General features: G+C 35.9%; 1 protein-coding gene and 1 long non-coding RNA gene across 4 annotated transcripts in view; both read left to right on the forward strand.

Annotated features, from left to right (window-relative positions):
• Positions 1-17,351, forward strand: part of LOC106151646 (structural maintenance of chromosomes protein 4) — an 83,121-nt gene that overhangs the window by 49,606 nt on the left and 16,164 nt on the right. For 2 of the 3 annotated variants that reach the window (XM_086997407.1, XM_086997408.1), the window contains 8 exons: positions 1,120-1,229; positions 3,371-3,493; positions 3,971-4,097; positions 4,825-4,876; positions 5,154-5,291; positions 6,897-7,041; positions 12,443-12,616; positions 16,917-17,102. In XM_086997407.1, the coding sequence (XP_086853533.1) occupies positions 1,120-1,229; positions 3,371-3,493; positions 3,971-4,097; positions 4,825-4,876; positions 5,154-5,291; positions 6,897-7,041; positions 12,443-12,616; positions 16,917-17,102 (1,055 nt within the window). The remainder of the gene's footprint in view (positions 1-1,119; positions 1,230-3,370; positions 3,494-3,970; positions 4,098-4,824; positions 4,877-5,153; positions 5,292-6,896; positions 7,042-12,442; positions 12,617-16,916; positions 17,103-17,351) is intronic. The other variant, XM_086997409.1, reaches the window with a different exon arrangement.
• On the forward strand, positions 7,048-10,706 carry LOC147759534 (uncharacterized). Its single transcript, XR_015331365.1, has 3 exons — positions 7,048-9,329; positions 9,559-9,890; positions 10,052-10,706. It is a non-coding gene; the product is annotated as an uncharacterized LOC147759534 (long non-coding RNA).

Here is a 17,351-nt window from a genome sequence, read left to right on the forward strand (position 1 = left end):
ACATTATCCCATTCCTTCTGGAGTGCTACTTGCAGTTGGAGAACATTTTCGGGAGCTGGAACATGATGGCAAAAAAGCTGACCCAGAACATCCGTCAGGTGTTCGATGGGCAACATATCGGGTGTGGTAACACATGGTCGGCGGATATGTGGGCGGTTCCTAATGCTACCAGTGTCTCTGAAGCATGTTCTCAGACGGCTGACAGTGGATTGATGCACATTCAGGCATGCTGCAACATCTGTTACCAACAAGCCAGCATTGAGCAATGCCGATGGCACGCTCCCTCATGATTTAAGACATCTGTGGCATGTTGACAAGTGACAGAAATGCACATTTTGGTGTGTCCTTTTATTGCCTAGACTGTAAGGAGTGTCTGTGTATTGGTCATGCAGATTGACCTTCACTCGGTCGTGCTCCATTAGTCTTATGGGTGGAAAAACTAAACCTTTAAGTATACTCACGGGGAGCATCCAAGTGAAGCCAGACCACCATACTTGATCAATACAATTCCATCAATTCACAAATAAACCGTCAACTTCGGCATATTTCATAATTATCCATTTTAACTGACCATTTTAGTTTCGTGCGTTTATGTTTTTGTTCAGTATCTTAGCAACTTTTTCACCAGTAAAAATAATGGTGAGAAACTGCAGTGAGTTCAGCTTTGCTGAGTACCACTGCCTGTTCAGACATAAAACTTAATGGTTTGGATATTTGCTGTTTTGCATTGAAAGAATTCATGTGACTGTCATTCCTTCTGATAACATATAAAATTGTCTCTTTATATATGTAATTTTATTATCATTTTACTGAATAAGCTAGATTAGAAAAATCAGCATTTAAGTTTGAAAATAAAATGTTGTTAATTTCCAAATAGCTAACTTACAGTTTTTTTTTTTTTTTTTTCCGGGGAGGGGGTGCAAGTTTCTAAATAGGTCACATTAAAAATTTGACTAAAATGGCTGACATGTGGCAGGTAAAGTTGTCTAGAGAACTAACTGCCATATATTAGGTAGTCTGGAGAACTAACTGCCATGTATTAGGTAAAATTGTCTGGAGAACTAACTGCCATGTATTAGGTAAAGTTGTCTGGGACAGTGAGTGCTGTTTTTATTGCAGGCACAATGAGTGGCGGTGGAGGGCGTGTCAGTAAAGGCAGGATGGGCTCTGCACTGGTTGCAGACATAGAGCCAAGACAGCTGCAGGAGATGGAACGGGAGCTGGAGCAGGTAAACACAGCTGAACAACATGGAGAATTTCTCTCCCTCTCTGTAGTTATAAAGCTGTAGTCATATCTTCCTGTTCTTGTACAGTTATAAAGCTTTTGTCATGTTTTCCTGTTACGGTAATGTGCCAAGCATTTTGACCAGTCCAATCAATCCGACCAAAAAATTATATTATAAAATTAATTTTTCTGGGCTCAAACGTTTAGTCCATATGTCAAAATCATGCGACAGAATTTTTTTCTTGTTCCGATTGTTTGACCACATCGTCAGCACATTCAAGCCAGTGAAATGGACGCTGCATGCTTTGGCCCTTTGTCAATTGTTGTTCTTTCAATAGCTCTCATCAATGAGGAAGAAACAATTAATTGAAAATCTAATCTGGAAGCGAGATGAACCTGTAATTTCCTTTGTCACCGATGACAATAATAATGCTTATAGACATACAATTTGTGCTAATTTAGCAGACTTGCCCTCGCTGACTAATTCGTCACGCCTTGTAACTCGGGTGGGGGGCATTTTGAAGAATTAAAAAAAGGTCTGTTCTGGATGAAACCAAATATCGATAGTGGGTAAGATATGTCGTAAACACCTTCATATAGACCATGTATAGCGTTTGCTAGCAACAAAAGTTTGGGAAGAATAAACAATTTATTTTCAAGTTCAATTGAAATATATATGCAGATGGAGAAATGTTCTTGAAGTCAATACCGCAAGATCCTACATTTACTACAACTGACCGAAAGATCAGTGGGATCGACCGGCCAGACTTCCTGGCGCCAAATACCATGCCCTGTCAAAATCTGATGAATACGTAGCTATACACCTACATGGATAACTGATATGTCAACAATAAAAATGACGTCTTCCTTATCTGTAAGAAAATACAGTAACTTACATGGCAGTAAAAAGCAGATCTTCACTGAGAGTCCCACTGGGTATTTACGTTACATGTGAGTCACTTTTTATTTCCCCAGATGCATGAAACGTTGATATTATTTCGGTAATCTGTGAAGAACTCCATTCCTGTGACCTTCCTCCCCCACAATGGGACTGTCTTCATTAACATGTGGTTTGCGCTAGGTATATGCTGGAGCAGACCAGATAAGACCAGTCTCTCATTTCTTGCTTTGCCCAATTCTCACGTCAAATTGTAAATGCATCTGTTTTGTGAAAATTATGGCAATTAAATGCTTATTTTTTGTTTGGGTTGTATCAGTGGGGTTTTCAATATGCTTATGCACAGCGAGTGTATATAAATATATGTAAGAAAATCGGAGGAGTGCCAACAAGATATGTCTATTGGCACAGGTATGCTCCGTAGATCAGTATGTTTTAATATGACATGATTTTTAAATTAAATACTTAAAATTAATTTAAAGTTACACTGAATTCCGTTTGAGTACCAGTTGGTATTCTTTGATAGGGGCGATTGAATTTTCTTCGGAAATACGTACTTTCATGCCGAGCAAGCCTTGTGAGTTGAAAACAACTGATGTCAGACTGGCAAATATTATCTCAATTCGGTTGATTTCAGTTGGCATATTAAAGTTCAAATAGGGTGTACGTAGATCACATAACTGGTTTAAGTCCACATAAGCCACCGGTTTCAAATATAAGTGACCGGGCATTGTTTACAATACCTGTCTCCGAGGAAAAACTCGTCCCACCTGTGAAGCGCATCATGAAAATGATCGTAGGTGAGGGAAATAAATAGAAAGAAATTATGAATTGTCGTCTGTTTGAATCTCAAGTAATGTTAGCGCATGTTGTACACAGCAAAATAAGATTTCAAAAGGAGAATAAAACATGCTTGAAACAGGTGTTAGGTGAAAATTGCAGCTTATCTTGCGTGACACTTCAGGTAAAATGCAATACTTCTGGTAAGATGGACGTTTTGGCAGATGCCCTAAACAATCCGAGGATATCAAAGGTTTCCATTGCTATATTTTAGTCAATTCGACCAAAATGACATTTCCATGAAATTAATTAATCTTGGTCCAATTGTTTGGCAAATTACCGTATTTTAAAGTTATAAAGCTGTTGTCATGTCTTCCTATTATTGTAAAGTTATAAAGCTGTTGTAGTTTCTTTATATGAAAATAATATTGCATGCAGAGAAATGAACATGCACTTCTCTGTCCTAGACCTGTGCTGCGGCTGAAGACAGCCGGGTGACCAGAGACCGACTGGAGGAGTCTGTTTTGCAGATGGAGAAAGATCTTAAACAGATGAAACTGAATGTTGAGAAATTCAGGATGGAAGTGAAGGTAGAATCAGTGTGAAATATTTACTTTACAGTAACATCTCATGTGTACTGAACATGTGGTAATTACTATATAACAAGATATAAAGATGATGCTTTTCACAATTGACTAAATATCCTTTGGGGATACCAGCTGTTTACATAGGTCAATCAAACTCTGTGGGGAATCTTCCAGAGTGCAGTAAGCTTAACTGAATGATGTGCCTCCTCCTGGCATTGAAAAGAATACAGTATACCTGGTGTTAATACAATACACTGGAAACAAGAGGAGGTGTGTTAAGCTAATTTCATCAGTGAGAATTTCCATAGAGTTGGGTTGATCTATGTGGGCTTCTGGTGTCTATGGGAATGAGACCTTAGAAATATTATATTGATGATATAATAAAGAACATTCATTTTAAATGTAATTGAGTGATGGCTTTTACATTAAAGACAGTCCAAAGCCCAAAAATCCTTCAGTTATGTCATTTTGTTTTTATAGTCCCTGACAGAGCGAGAAGTTAGCCTTAAAGATCAGATAATTGCGCAGAAAGAAAGAGTAAAGGCAGCCGCTCCAGATGCCAAGCAGCTGAAGGCGATGGAGACTAGTGTGTCTGCATATAAAACAGGTAGTTTTTATACACAGGAGGGGAATATTTTGTCTAAGTTGGGAAAGATGGAAATATATATAGAAATAAGACAGTATTTTTTATTTCAATTGAAGTCTAATTAGATATTGAGTTTAAGTGCAGTGCCCTACAAATGATGCCGTATCTTCATTTTGGGGAGAAAAATACTGCTGTTGGTTTTGAAATTTTTCTCCAGCACCAAGTCAGCTATCAAACTTATCTAAATGGTAATATAAAGCTGGGTGAAAGTGCTACAAAAGGCTGTAACAATTTTTCTTACATGACTGAAAATGGTTTACCACTTAGTTATTTTTTTCTTTATTTACTAGCAAAGGGAACTTGCTCTCACAGCAATGTATGAAAAAAAATGCATTGAGTAAAAATGTATCCTTTATGCAACAAATCTAGTTAAATATGGGTGGTCCCATCATCAAACTTTGCTGAAAGATCAAGAACAAAGAAAGCTGCTTCAGACTGAGGCAATTAATCAATGACTTTAACATGGGACATTTTGCTTATCTTTTCTTACATTTTATATCTGAGGATATTTTAATGTAAATTCACAAGTTGTTGCAAGAATTGCCTAAGCTGTCAATTTGTTATGAATGAGTCTTCAGTTTATTTTGGTAGCTATCAGCATTTCTTTAGATTTTAGATGGAGCATGCTTGGAATCTTGTCAAGTTCATATATATTTATATTTATTATTTTTTGTTTCCTGTCTTTCAGACTATGAAAAAGCTGCCTATTTTGCTTCCAAGGTGGAGATGGAGGTCCAAAGGTATGAGCAGCATTTGGGTCTATTCATTCTCTCTCTCTTCTCTCTTGTCCCTCACAAGGTGACTTAATTGGTCATTTGTCCTCTAGCTATATTTAGAACATACCTTGGCAAGATCTTTTTATCTCCTTACAAATGTATCCACATTTTTGCAATCTATACAATGTGGGGCTACAAGCTAGGACCATGTGACACACCTTACTAGTTAAGCACAGCTCTGGCAAAATTATGTCTTCAGCAGACTAGAATTTTATTGTGGATGTGCTGTGTTTGTGTCCAGGTTACATCAGGATATCATGGAGTATGGAGGAGAGGAGCTGAAGGCGCTAGACACCAAGCTGAAGAAGGTAAAGGGAGACATGGACAAGGCAACTGGAGCCATCACCAAGGCAAATGTGGCACTGAAAAATTCAGACAGGTAAACTGAACTCAACATAAGGAATTTTACAGATGATAAAACTCTTAATAGTAGCCTGTGTACAATTTTTGCACAGAAAAAAACTTTTTCCTGAGGTACGCAATATTTTTTCTCCAACCAACCAATATTTTACCTTTCTTGACACTCCTTAAGTGGCAATAATAAAGATTCCTTCACCTGCCCTTGAGTTTTTCAATTCAGCTGTCCTTTTGAGCACATTTATTTGTATTGGCTTTAGGGTTTTGTGTGATTCAAAACTGTCAAGCGTGTAATCACAAATTCATGTTTTCATTGTAATTTTCATCATCAGCATCACCATTTCAAGGTCTTGGTTTAATTTGGCTCTGAACTTTGCCACAAGCTCCTTGCTTGTAGGACCTGTCATCTAAATTGAATTATAGTGGGATATATAGAATAAAGTAGTTCCTAAGTATTATCTCCCAGCAATCTTTAATTTGGAGCTGGAGTAATGCTAAATTATGTTTTCAAAGCAATTTTTATGTACAGACACATGTGTCTGTACATATTGCCATCACCTGCGTCTGTCGTTGCCGTGCACTTTCATTGTAAACACGATAAGTGGAAGGCAGTTTTACTTTTTGGCTTTATTCTTACAGAGCTGATGAATATTCATAAAACGCAGGTCAAGTTCGAAAATCAGCATGATCAGGCCATTATTGTAGAAGTTATGCTGTTTTTTCACTTTTCAGCATATATGCAACCCTGCATAACACTGTAAACACAGGCCGATAGGCCTGTTGTCATGAAACTCACAGGAGTAATCTATCTTACTAAAACACAGGTCAAGTTCGAAAATCAGCATGGTTGGGCCACTATTTTAGTAGTTATGCTTTTTTTTTTTTTTCACTTTTCAGCATATATACAATATTTTAAACACAATATAAGAAAAACAGATAGGCCAATTGTCATTAAACTCACAGGAGTGGTCAATCCTGCTAAAACGCAGGTTGAGTTCAAAAATCAGCATAATCGGGCCATTATTTTAGAAGTTATGCTGTTTTTTCACATTTCCTCAGATTCAATTCTTAGGCATGTTAACAGTTTCATTATTTAATTAATAAGATACGTAAAAGTGTTTGTTTGACATTTCCTGCATCTTTACAACATTGTTAGTTGATTTTGTAAAAATGATGGTAAACTTGTTATCGTGTATTGTGTAATAAAGTTTCAAAAATGGAAATAAACTCATTGCAGTTTGTCAGATTCAATCATTCCTTATGTTCAGAATCTCAGAATGGAAGAAATTGGACATTTAACACTGCTCTATTGATATTTTTCCCATGTCATCAATTTTTTTAGTTGATCATATAAAAATGGCAGTAAACTGTTAATTTTGTTTTATGTTAAAAATTGTAAAAAATGGGGAAAAAAACATTTCAGAACAGTGCTGTCTTGTTTATTATTGCATCAAAATGGACAAAATGACCTATTTTGCATTTTTTTTTTCTGCTTTTTGTCTGTACATTTGACAGCTTTGCTGCCTTGTTCTAACACTGGTGGATTATAGCAGCTTCTCTTACAAGGACAAAAATCCTATCACCTGTTAATTTGAAAAATGTTCCTAATTTGAGTCTTGTTTATCAGGAATATGAAGAAATGTGAGGCCAAACTCAAGTCTGTTGAAGAGGAGATTGAGGAGAACAAACACAGCATTGCTAACATGGAGCAGATGTTTAAGGCCATAGAAGAGGAGGCCACACAGGTCATGACACAGTTTGATGACATGAAGGTAGGGTTCATTGCAATATCACTGGGGCTCTGGTCAGTTCAGTGCCTTTGTCAGTGTGCAATGACATGACAAAAACATTCGAGCTGGCCACAAGAATGGGTAAAAATATTTGGAATGCACACAGAGTTTTTAGAATGTTTTTAGAATGCTCTTCGAATATCCTGGAATGCACAAAGAATTGTATTTCAGATGCCATTCTTAATCATTCCGCCTCTAGGGTGACGTGGATTTTATATCCCACCAGAATGTTTCGAATGTGCCTCGGATGAGCTGAAATATTAATGTTGCCAGCAATCGAACTACACTAGTATATTCTAAATATTCGAACTGCTTTTGAGAGCTAATACAGTCAAAAGTGCACTCATCATTCAAGCGCATTCTGAGTATTCCAACGGTACTTTTACAATAATTAAGGTCAATTTGAAATTTTTCCCCTAATGTGGTGCGAACTTTAAAAATTCTTCGTTCAGGCTCATTTTTCTTCATTCCTGCTGATTCAGAATAAGTGTGACGGGGGTATAACCTGTTGCTAAGTTATTGCAAGTTTGCTCCATAGTTCTCTTTTTACTCACCGTACTCTCCAAAGAGTCTACTGGAAAGGGAACTCTTGCATTAAAAGTGTCATGAATGTCCTAACTTTAATGTTTGGTGGTTGGAAACGCATAGGAACATCTGCATTGTGGTCATCTTAAAGGTTCTCCACCACCCCTCTCCACAGTTCTTGCCACAGTAAGATGGAACCTTTCGTAAATTGCATCATGACTCATGTATTCTGATAGATTCTGACTCTAATGAACTGGTTTGGTGGCTGTTGCTCTCTGCCCAGACGGATAGCAAGAAAGGTATCTGCCATATTGCATACAAAGACGACAGAAACAATAATTAAGCAACCTTTTATTTGTTAAAAGGGTTTGTGATTGGTCTGACCCTCTCATTAAATATCCATGGTAACAACCAAACAATGCCAAATGTGAGAACTAGTGATAACTTCTTGAAACAATTCTAAATGCTAACGAGAGGCTAACGAACCATTGCTTACTAATGAGAGCCTCGTGAAACGGGCCCCTGGTCTGCTTAGCACCTTGGCAGTGTTTTCCACCATTGTATTGTATTATAGGTGGAGGAGGTTGTATTGTGGTGTTAGACCTAGCAAAACTAGGGGGCATGCTCCCCCAGGAATTTTTTACTGAAAGGATGCAGTTTCCTGCATTTGTGCAGTTTTATGTACGTGTTGAATTTACACACAACAGACAAAAAAAAAAAAAAAAAAATACAAGTTGAAATGGCATTTATGACAAATAATATACACATTTCAGTGTTCTCCACAACCTGTTTTTAGGTGGTGCAGTGCCACCTTATTTCGTCAATTAGAAATAAAGTACATAATCGTAACAAGCACAAGCAGAGACGGCACTTACTAGAACACTTTACTGTACCGTTCATCTTCCCGTAAAGCAAATTTATTACTGCTAAAACAATAATCAAAGGGAATGATTCCCATTTTTCCAAAAGTGAAAAACTACTATATGAAAATTTCAAAGATATCTGCTGACTGCTATGGACTATAACTACAATAGTACCTCAAAATGTAGATGTTAGCACGGCGTCGAAGCAGAGCTCGTCGACTTCCGTTTTTAATCGTGCGGGGATTCACCTTCAACAGACAAAATCACAGATACGTCCAAAACAACTGGTGAGATAAAGGCTTTGGAACCAGTAGCCAAATGTCGAAGGGACATTTATGCTCTTCGTTTATGTAAGTAAGCGTGGCTTTGGCATTAACCAGGGGAAGAAAGGTAAGTTTACTACACGATCTGTGGTTATAAAATTTCATATATTTCTTCGTATCTTGTCATTACTGTCAGAAATCTATACACAGGTAGAAGATAACATTAAAACGATAATTTTTGTAGTAATTGATGTTGTGTTTAATTCAGTATTTCTGTCGTAATGCTGATAGAAATGTGTGATGAAAAACGTGGTGTAATCACGTAGACATTTTTATCTAGATTTAGTTTTAGTCATGTGCTCTTGTTTGTGACAAGTAGTCATGCTTTGTGAAGCTTTGCAATAGGCTGAATCTGCCACTTGTTCTTATTAGTCCTGCCTTTATACCTTTTAGGGCGCTGGCAATCAGGTACACACAGTATGATGTAATAACTCTGTACATCGTCAAATGTGAGCACTGACATAATCCCCAGGTGTGATCTGTGATTGATATTTTAGAAGAATAAAAGAAGCTACATCGAGACTTTTGAATAGAATGTGCAGTAAAATATCAATCAAAGGTAAGTGTACTCACAGACATCTATATCAGAATGTCAACACAGGGGGGGGGGGGGGGGGGGGCATGCGACAATATACATGTATATGTGTCCAACGGAAACTCGTTGCATCATTAAATTGTAGCGCTAATTGCATATAGTTAATGTTTAGAGGTGTGCTTTGTGTGTTGCTTATCTTGCAAAGTAAGTCTTTAGTTGTTATTATTGTATTTTCTTTCTTTTTTCGCTGCAGCTGGCATCAGATCATTACCAAGCAATCATAGACCTGGGCCCTGTAACTCAAAAGCATCGCATATTGTGAATAGCGATATCACATACAGGCTACAGTGTATTATATTGGGCGAGTTATGGAATCAAAATGGTTGTGCTTGGTCGCAATGCATGAAGCTTTCGAGTTACGAGGCCCTGAACAGCTTCATGGTGCGGGGACCACAGTAGTCTCAACCTGCCATATGAATAAAAATTTGCAGAATGTCTTGAGTTTTATCACTGTCCACACAGATGCCTTTCTTATGCTGACTCAGCTTTCTAAAAGGTGCCTGGTTTGCCACACATCAACTGAAGGTAAGAAAAAATCAGATTCATTTTTGAAGTAAAATTTGCTTTGTTATATTTTCATTACTACTAGTTATTAAGTGGATGATACTTGTTAGATAAATACTAGTTATATCATTTGCAATGACTACACAACTGGTTTAATAGATTACAGTGATTTGATATTTCAGTCTGTGAGAGAATGTTCTGAAATTTTCTGTGTTCCAAAAGATGAAGACCAGGCTGAGAAACACCAAGTCGGGATACTCTCCTGCCAGTTTCAGTTGAAGGTTTATCTCTGAAAGAACTTGATTGCACTGAAGCAGCAATGCTATGGTCTCAAATGAGGAAATAGAAAGATCTCTTTGAATGCTTAACATTGTCTGACATTTTATTTTATCTTTCTTGTAGATCTGCTACTCTCTTAGAAATTAATTTTTTAATATTGTTTCAGTATAGTGTTGAGTGCCTTAATGCATTAAAAAAATTGTTGTTTGTATATGCAGAGTGTAAACTGAGTCAAACATTGTATGATTATTCAGATGTGTTTTTGTGACAGACCTGGATGATGTTATAGTAATTTAAAACTGACAAAGTTGCTCTATATTATGTTTGATAAGCAGAACAAATCTCCTTGATCTCATGTCACTGTAATCCTTCAAACCTTTTTAATACCCTGTTCAATGCCTTGTATTTCGGGTAAATCCAAAAATAAAAGTGGTGCAGTTGGAATCCTTCTTAGTCTGTCCCTGGGAGACTTGAGTCTAATATTTGTGATTAAATGACAAAACAAAAGGGATTTTCCCACACTTGCTACAATATTCCAATAAAATACATTTTTCTCTCTGCAGGTTCTTCAATAACATTTATTTCATGCAATTCAATCAGATGGATTAAATGTGTATTGCCATCTTAACCCCATAGAGCCCGTCACCGCATATGTGCGGTTCAAATATCGCTTACCCCAAAAGCCCAGAACCACATATGTGCGTATCTTGGAAAGATCGGCTTCTGTACTCTTTTGTATCGTGAGTCGTGAAATGATATATAGTTTAACATCCGGGTATGTTTCTTGTCTCTCATTGCCACCATTTTTAAAGGCGATAGAAATAAATATGAGCGAGAAAATGGCGATTTTCAAGACTTACTTGGAGAAAGTAAAATCAAGATGGCGGCTCCTCGCTACGGTAGGGACCTGCGAAGGGATACTGTTATTGAAATGATTGAAAACCCGGACTTTGATGAGAAGTTTTCGTGTGACAGTGACATAGACAGTGACGATGATATTCCATTATTTATGATATAAAGGACGATAGAAATATATATGAGCGAGAAATCTGCGATTTTCTAGACTTAGCTGGAGAAAGTAAAATCAAAATGGTGACTTCTCACTACGGAAGGGGCCTGCGAATGGATACTGTTATTGAAATGATTGAAAACTACGACACTGATAAGGTGTTTTCGAGCGACAGTGATATAGACAGTGGCGATGATATTTCTTTATTTATGATATAAGTTTTATAGATGTTTTTGTCATAGATGGTGTTGAAATTTGACTTCTATTCAGCTCTGGCCACGATGGTGAGCTGAAAAGCTGGCTCAAGTATATACCTGATAGCTAAACGAGCATAACTTGGAAATTTATGGAGTTAACTTGCTGAAATTTCCTGGATTGAAAGTTACTATAATTGACATCATCTCTGTGAATTTTCAGGCAAAAGTATGGAGAAATAAAAAATTAATGTGCATAAGATAAATCAACTTTGTTTTATTCCACCCACTACCAAATGAAAATGTAGTTTTTAACCGACCATAACTCTTGATACTGCGTGTTGAATTTAAATGTAATTCTATTTTCATTTAGCTTGAAATATTGGCTTTTTAAAAATGTATACTTTATATGGGTAATAAAGGCAAACAAATAAATGATGGCCAATTTACTGAGGTGACCCGGCTTTTCAAGGCTAGCTCACAGAATTAATTGGGCACAGCAGAATTTTATGGGTCAGCATTAACCGGATCCTATGGGGTTAAATTGGTAATTTTTGGTAACACCATGGTCTTTTAAAAAAAGACACTGCATAGGGTTCTCAACTTCTCTCTTAAAAATGGGCGGTGAAAATGATTTCCAAATAATTTAACTTCACTCTCACTTACTTTAAAATTTTGACTTCTAGAGAACCCTGCATTTAATGGTGATGATCATTTTAAATAAATTATTAAAATTTAATAAATTATTTGAGACACTTTTCTGTTATGATTGAAACAACTATATGGCACTTTCCTCTTTTTGTTTGTCACTTCATGTAATTTTAGTATGATTAGTATTTCTGTATTACTATTTAATATTTAGTAACTTATGCTGTTCATTTTGGGCTTTTGGTTAAATTGTTATCCACTATTCAACAGCATCTTTGCTGCTTCTTGCAAGTCTGCAAATGGTGATGGTCAGATCTTAATACTTAGATCTCAGAATATTTCACCTTTCCATATCTCACTATACAAGCCAAGACTGGGATTGAACATTCTGTATTACTCAAATTACATACTACTTGTTAAATAAAATAATCTTTTCTGACCAGGCCCAAAGTCAAGAGTGTGAAGATGGCTTGAAGGTGCTTAAGGCAGAGAGGGAGAAATTGGAAGAGGAGGAGACGCAAATAGAGAAGAACTGCATTGAAATCAGACATGAGATGGAGAAGTATGAGACTGTTTTAAAGGAGAACAGAGATAAGATAAGGCACTGGGAGAAAGCTGTGAGTTGGAATTTGCTGCTAGAAATCTTCCATTATTGCCCTTAGTTCTCCTCTGTTGCTATAGTACAAAATTAATAAATAACATCCCTGCTACAAAATATAAAATAACTAAATATACAAAATGTATAAGCTATCAAGCACAGACCTGATCTTTCATTAATTAGTACCACCAGCGTGTATGCTGGCGGAACTCATGGTTTTAGCGCCGGCCCTTAGTTACTATTGAAGTTGACTAGGAGGTCATATACTGGCAGTCTTCCTGTGACCTTGAAATAGATCTTTGATCTATGTTTCACCAAGAAACTCAACTGATAAATTTCAGGGCTCTTATATTTACTTTTGAACTGGGATGGGAAGTCCTTTATTCTCAATCGCACTGCAACCTTGGATTTGACCTTTTATGTTTTCCCATGATTTTGTTGTAAATTGTTATTTTCTACAAACGAAAAATTGAGACTTATTGTTTACTGCATTTTGTAGAGCTTGTCAAGCACAACACTGGAGGTGGTGTCTCCCTCTAGTTTACATGCTGCGTTCATATATTTATCTAAGAGCACATTTTATTTTTTTATGTACAGACATAGATGTGTCTGGGATTGCTGTTACTGCATTCACCATTGTTGCTGTGCACTTTAAGTGATAAAACTTTAAGTGGGAAACAGTTTTACTCTTTGTCTTCAAACTTATGGAACTGATGAACATTGATAAAGTACAGGTTGAGTTCATAAATCAGCATGATTGGGCCATTTTTATGTACAGACACAGATGTGTCTGTACATATAGCCATCATCTGCGTCTGTCGTCGCCGTTGTCGCCGTCGCCGTGCACTTTTACCGATAACACGATAAGTGGAAAACTATTTTACCTTTTGACTTGAAACTTGCAGAACTGATGAATATTCATAATACGCAGGTCAAGTTCGAAAATCAGCATGATCGGGTCACTTTTACGGAATTTATGCTGTTTTTTCACTTTTTTCAGCATATATGCAGCACCAATAACACGATAAGTGGAAAACCATTTTACCTTTTGACTTGAAACTTACAGAACTGATGAATATTCATAATACGCAGGTCAAGTTCGAAAATCAGCATGATCGGGTCACTTTTAGGTAATTTATGCTGTTTTTTCACTATTTTCAATATAAATGCAACACTGATAACACAATATAAGAAAAACGGATTGGCCAATTGTAATTATACTCACAGGAGTGGTCAATCTTACTAGTAGGTTGAGTTCGAAAATAAGCATATGGCTATTACTTAAGAAGTTATACTGTTTTTTCACATTTCCTCAGATTCAATTATTAGGCATGTTAGCAGTCTCATTATTTAACTAATAAGATGCCTAAAAGTGTTTGTTTGATATTTCCTGCATCTTTACAACATTGTTAGTTGATTATGTAAAAAACATGGTAAACTTGTTATCATGTATTGTGTAATAAAGTGTCAAAAATGGAAATAAACTCATATCATTGCAGTTTGTCAGATTCAATCATCCACTATGTTCAGAATCTCAGAATGGAGGAAATTGGACATTTAACACTGTTCTATTGATACTTTTCCCATCTCATCAATTTTCTTAGTTGGACATATAAAAATGGCAGTAAAATGTTGTTTTTTTTTTATGTTAAAAAAGTGTTAAAAATGGAAATAAACCCATTTCAGAACAGTGCTGTCTTGTTTACATTTTGGCATTATCAAGGCGTGACTTTGAAGTTCCATGGACCTGAAGACCTTTGCTAGTCACATTTTCTGAATATCTGTGATACAAATATTTTATAATTAAAAATTGATGGTCATTAAGCTGTTAAACATTATGTAATATTGCATCAAAATTTGAAGAAACCCCCATTTTGGGCACTGCTTCCATGATGACCATTTAAGGAAAATCATGTCACTTACTGTTTTCAAACTTACAGGATAGAAACATGGGACTAAAATACAGCTTCAGTAGGCAATGCAGTCTGTTTGGTTTTTTTTTTTTTTTTTTTTTTTTTTTTTTTTTTTTTTTGGCAGTTAAACAGTTTTTTGTGAAAATTTAATTTTTCACATATTGGCATTTACAAGGTGTGACTTTAAAGTTCCATGATCTTGAAGACTTTTGCTTGTCACATTTTCTGAATGTCCATGTTACTAATATTTTATTAATAACATTTGATTGTCATTATGCTGTTAAACATTATGTAATGTTGCATCAAAATTTGAAGAAACCCCTATTTTGGGCACTGCTCCTATGATGACCATTTAAGGGAAATCATGTCACTTACTGTTCTCAAACTTACAGGAAAGAAACATGGGTCTAACATACAGCTTCAATAGGCAACGCAGTCTGTTTGGTAAATTTTTCTGGCAATTTAACAGTTTTTTGTGAAAATTTAATTTTTCACTTATTTGCATCTTTATTTTCTGTTCTTTGTCTGTACATTTGACAGCTTTGCTGCCTTGTTTCAAAAGTTATGCGTTTTTTTTTTGTTTTTTTTTTTTCTGCCTTTTTTAGCATATATATGCAATACTGATGACAAGTTTCAAGGAAAGCTGATGGGCCTATTGTTTTGACACTCACAGGACTGATCATTTATGCTGAAATACAGATTGATTTCTAAAATCACTTTGAACAGACCATATTTCCAAAAGTCTTTTTTCAGCATATTTTGTCTACTCTTTTAAAGATAACATGAAAACCATGTCATATTTGTACCATCAGCTTAGGCACTGGAGGTACACATAGTAGTCCCGACCTGTCTCATCCGCCAGCTCCACTGCCATGTCACCATTACCGTACTGCGTACCTATCTCTTGGATTTTTGTCACATATAATCTCAAGTCATTCCATGTAAATTTTGGGCTTTGTCGGTGTACAGATCTAGGTGTGGCGCTTGTTGAAATGCACCCTTGTCCAAAATTTGCAAAATGCTGAATATCTCCTGAACCAAAGGAATTATGGAAAAAATTCTACAGACAGCTGACCGAAAGTCATGTGGAGATTTCAAAAATGCCCTAGGATTTGACCTTTGTCCATTATTTCAAAATTTTCTATGAGTGGAAATCTTTTTCAAAAGAATTTTTATTTGTGACGATTTTCAGAAAATACACAAACCTGAGCTATAATAATACAATAATAATGACAATCTATGTACCAGTACAGAAATAAATTGAATTGAATTGAATTGAAAAATATTATGGGCAGATGTTACACTCAGGCTCATTTTCAACTTCTTGAGTTTGGGTGCATTTTCAAGGGAGAAGCAGCCACTAGATTAATTTTTCACATATTGGTATTGTTAGGGTGTGACTTTGAACTTCCATGGGCTTAAAAACCTTTGCTAGTCACATTTTCTGAGTATTGTTGATATTTATAATTCATTATTAAAAATTGATGGTCATTATGCTGTTAAACATTATGTACTATTGCATCAAAAGTGAGGAAAACCTTAATTTTGACACTGTTGCCAATTATTAATGACAATTAAAGGAAAACCATGTTACCAATGATTCTTGAACTTACTGAAAAGATCCATAGGACTGAAATGCAGCTAGAGTTGAAAAACCAGTCTGATTACATTTTTTATACTGGCAGCAATGCAATTCTTATGGAATTTTTATTTTTCACGTATTGGCATTTACAATGTGGGACTAAGAACTTCTACAAGCATGAAGCCAAGTGGTAATCAAGTTTTCTAAATGCCCATGTTGTGTGTAGTAAATAATTGGTGGCAATTATGCTGTTAATCATTAGTAATATTACATCGAACTTGCCACTGCCATGTTATGAAAAGAAAACTGTATTCGAACTATTTTGTAATTTACAAGATCTATTATTAGGATTGACATACAGCTCAAATTGGAAAACCAGCTTCATTGTGTTGTCCTTTTTTCTTGAGCCTATGCCATTTGAACTCTTATGGGCCTGAGGCCTTGTGCTATTTACATATTCATCTGTCCATATAACCTGCTATGCATAATTAAATTTTGGTGTTGACTGCTGTTAAGCATAATGTATTGTTGCATCAAAATTAACAGTAGCCTATTTTGTGCATCATTATTTTCTGCTTTTTGTCTGTACAGTTTTACTGCTTTGTTTCCCATTTGAAAACATGAAAAAAATCATTGTTGCTTTTGAGATTGATTGATATTTGGCCATTTAAGGCTATCTCTAGTAGTGATACTTTACTGTTTTGTGGGTGTTTTTGTATTTGTCAGTTGTATTTTCCAATCTAGTGCCACATCTCCCTTGGCCTCGTGTATTTATTCATAAAAGAAAATGTGATCTGTAATGTCCATATCAATTTTATCTTCAGAAATCTAAGCTGGCCTTGCATAAGTTTGATGATGGAACAGAGACAGAGGGCAGTCTGGAGGTGATTCCAGCTGAAGAACTGGCCAAAATGTCCAAAGAAACCGTAGCTTATGAATTGACCATACTGGAGGAAAAGATTGTGCAAGTTAAGCCCAATCTAGCTGCTATTGCAGAGTACAAAAAAAAGGTAAAGGTTGGAGCTGAAATAGGTATTGAAATGCTACGTTTTTGCTGCATGCCTTAAAGAGTTTTGTATGTTTTCAGCTGTTTCACAATCAGGGTGAACAATTAAATGTGGTAAATGTTACAAGTGTCTGATAAATTAACAATTTATGATTGGAGATTGCTGATAGACTAATATCAAAGACACTGTTCATAGGAGCAAAATAAAAAAAGAATTATAATAATCGGATTACAATTTACAAAAATATAGCCA

Source organism: Lingula anatina, chromosome 10 (genome assembly GCF_051362555.1).
Source record: "Lingula anatina isolate TDL-2025a chromosome 10, LinAna3.0, whole genome shotgun sequence".
In the NCBI taxonomy this organism is placed as follows: domain Eukaryota; kingdom Metazoa; phylum Brachiopoda; class Lingulata; order Lingulida; family Lingulidae; genus Lingula; species Lingula anatina.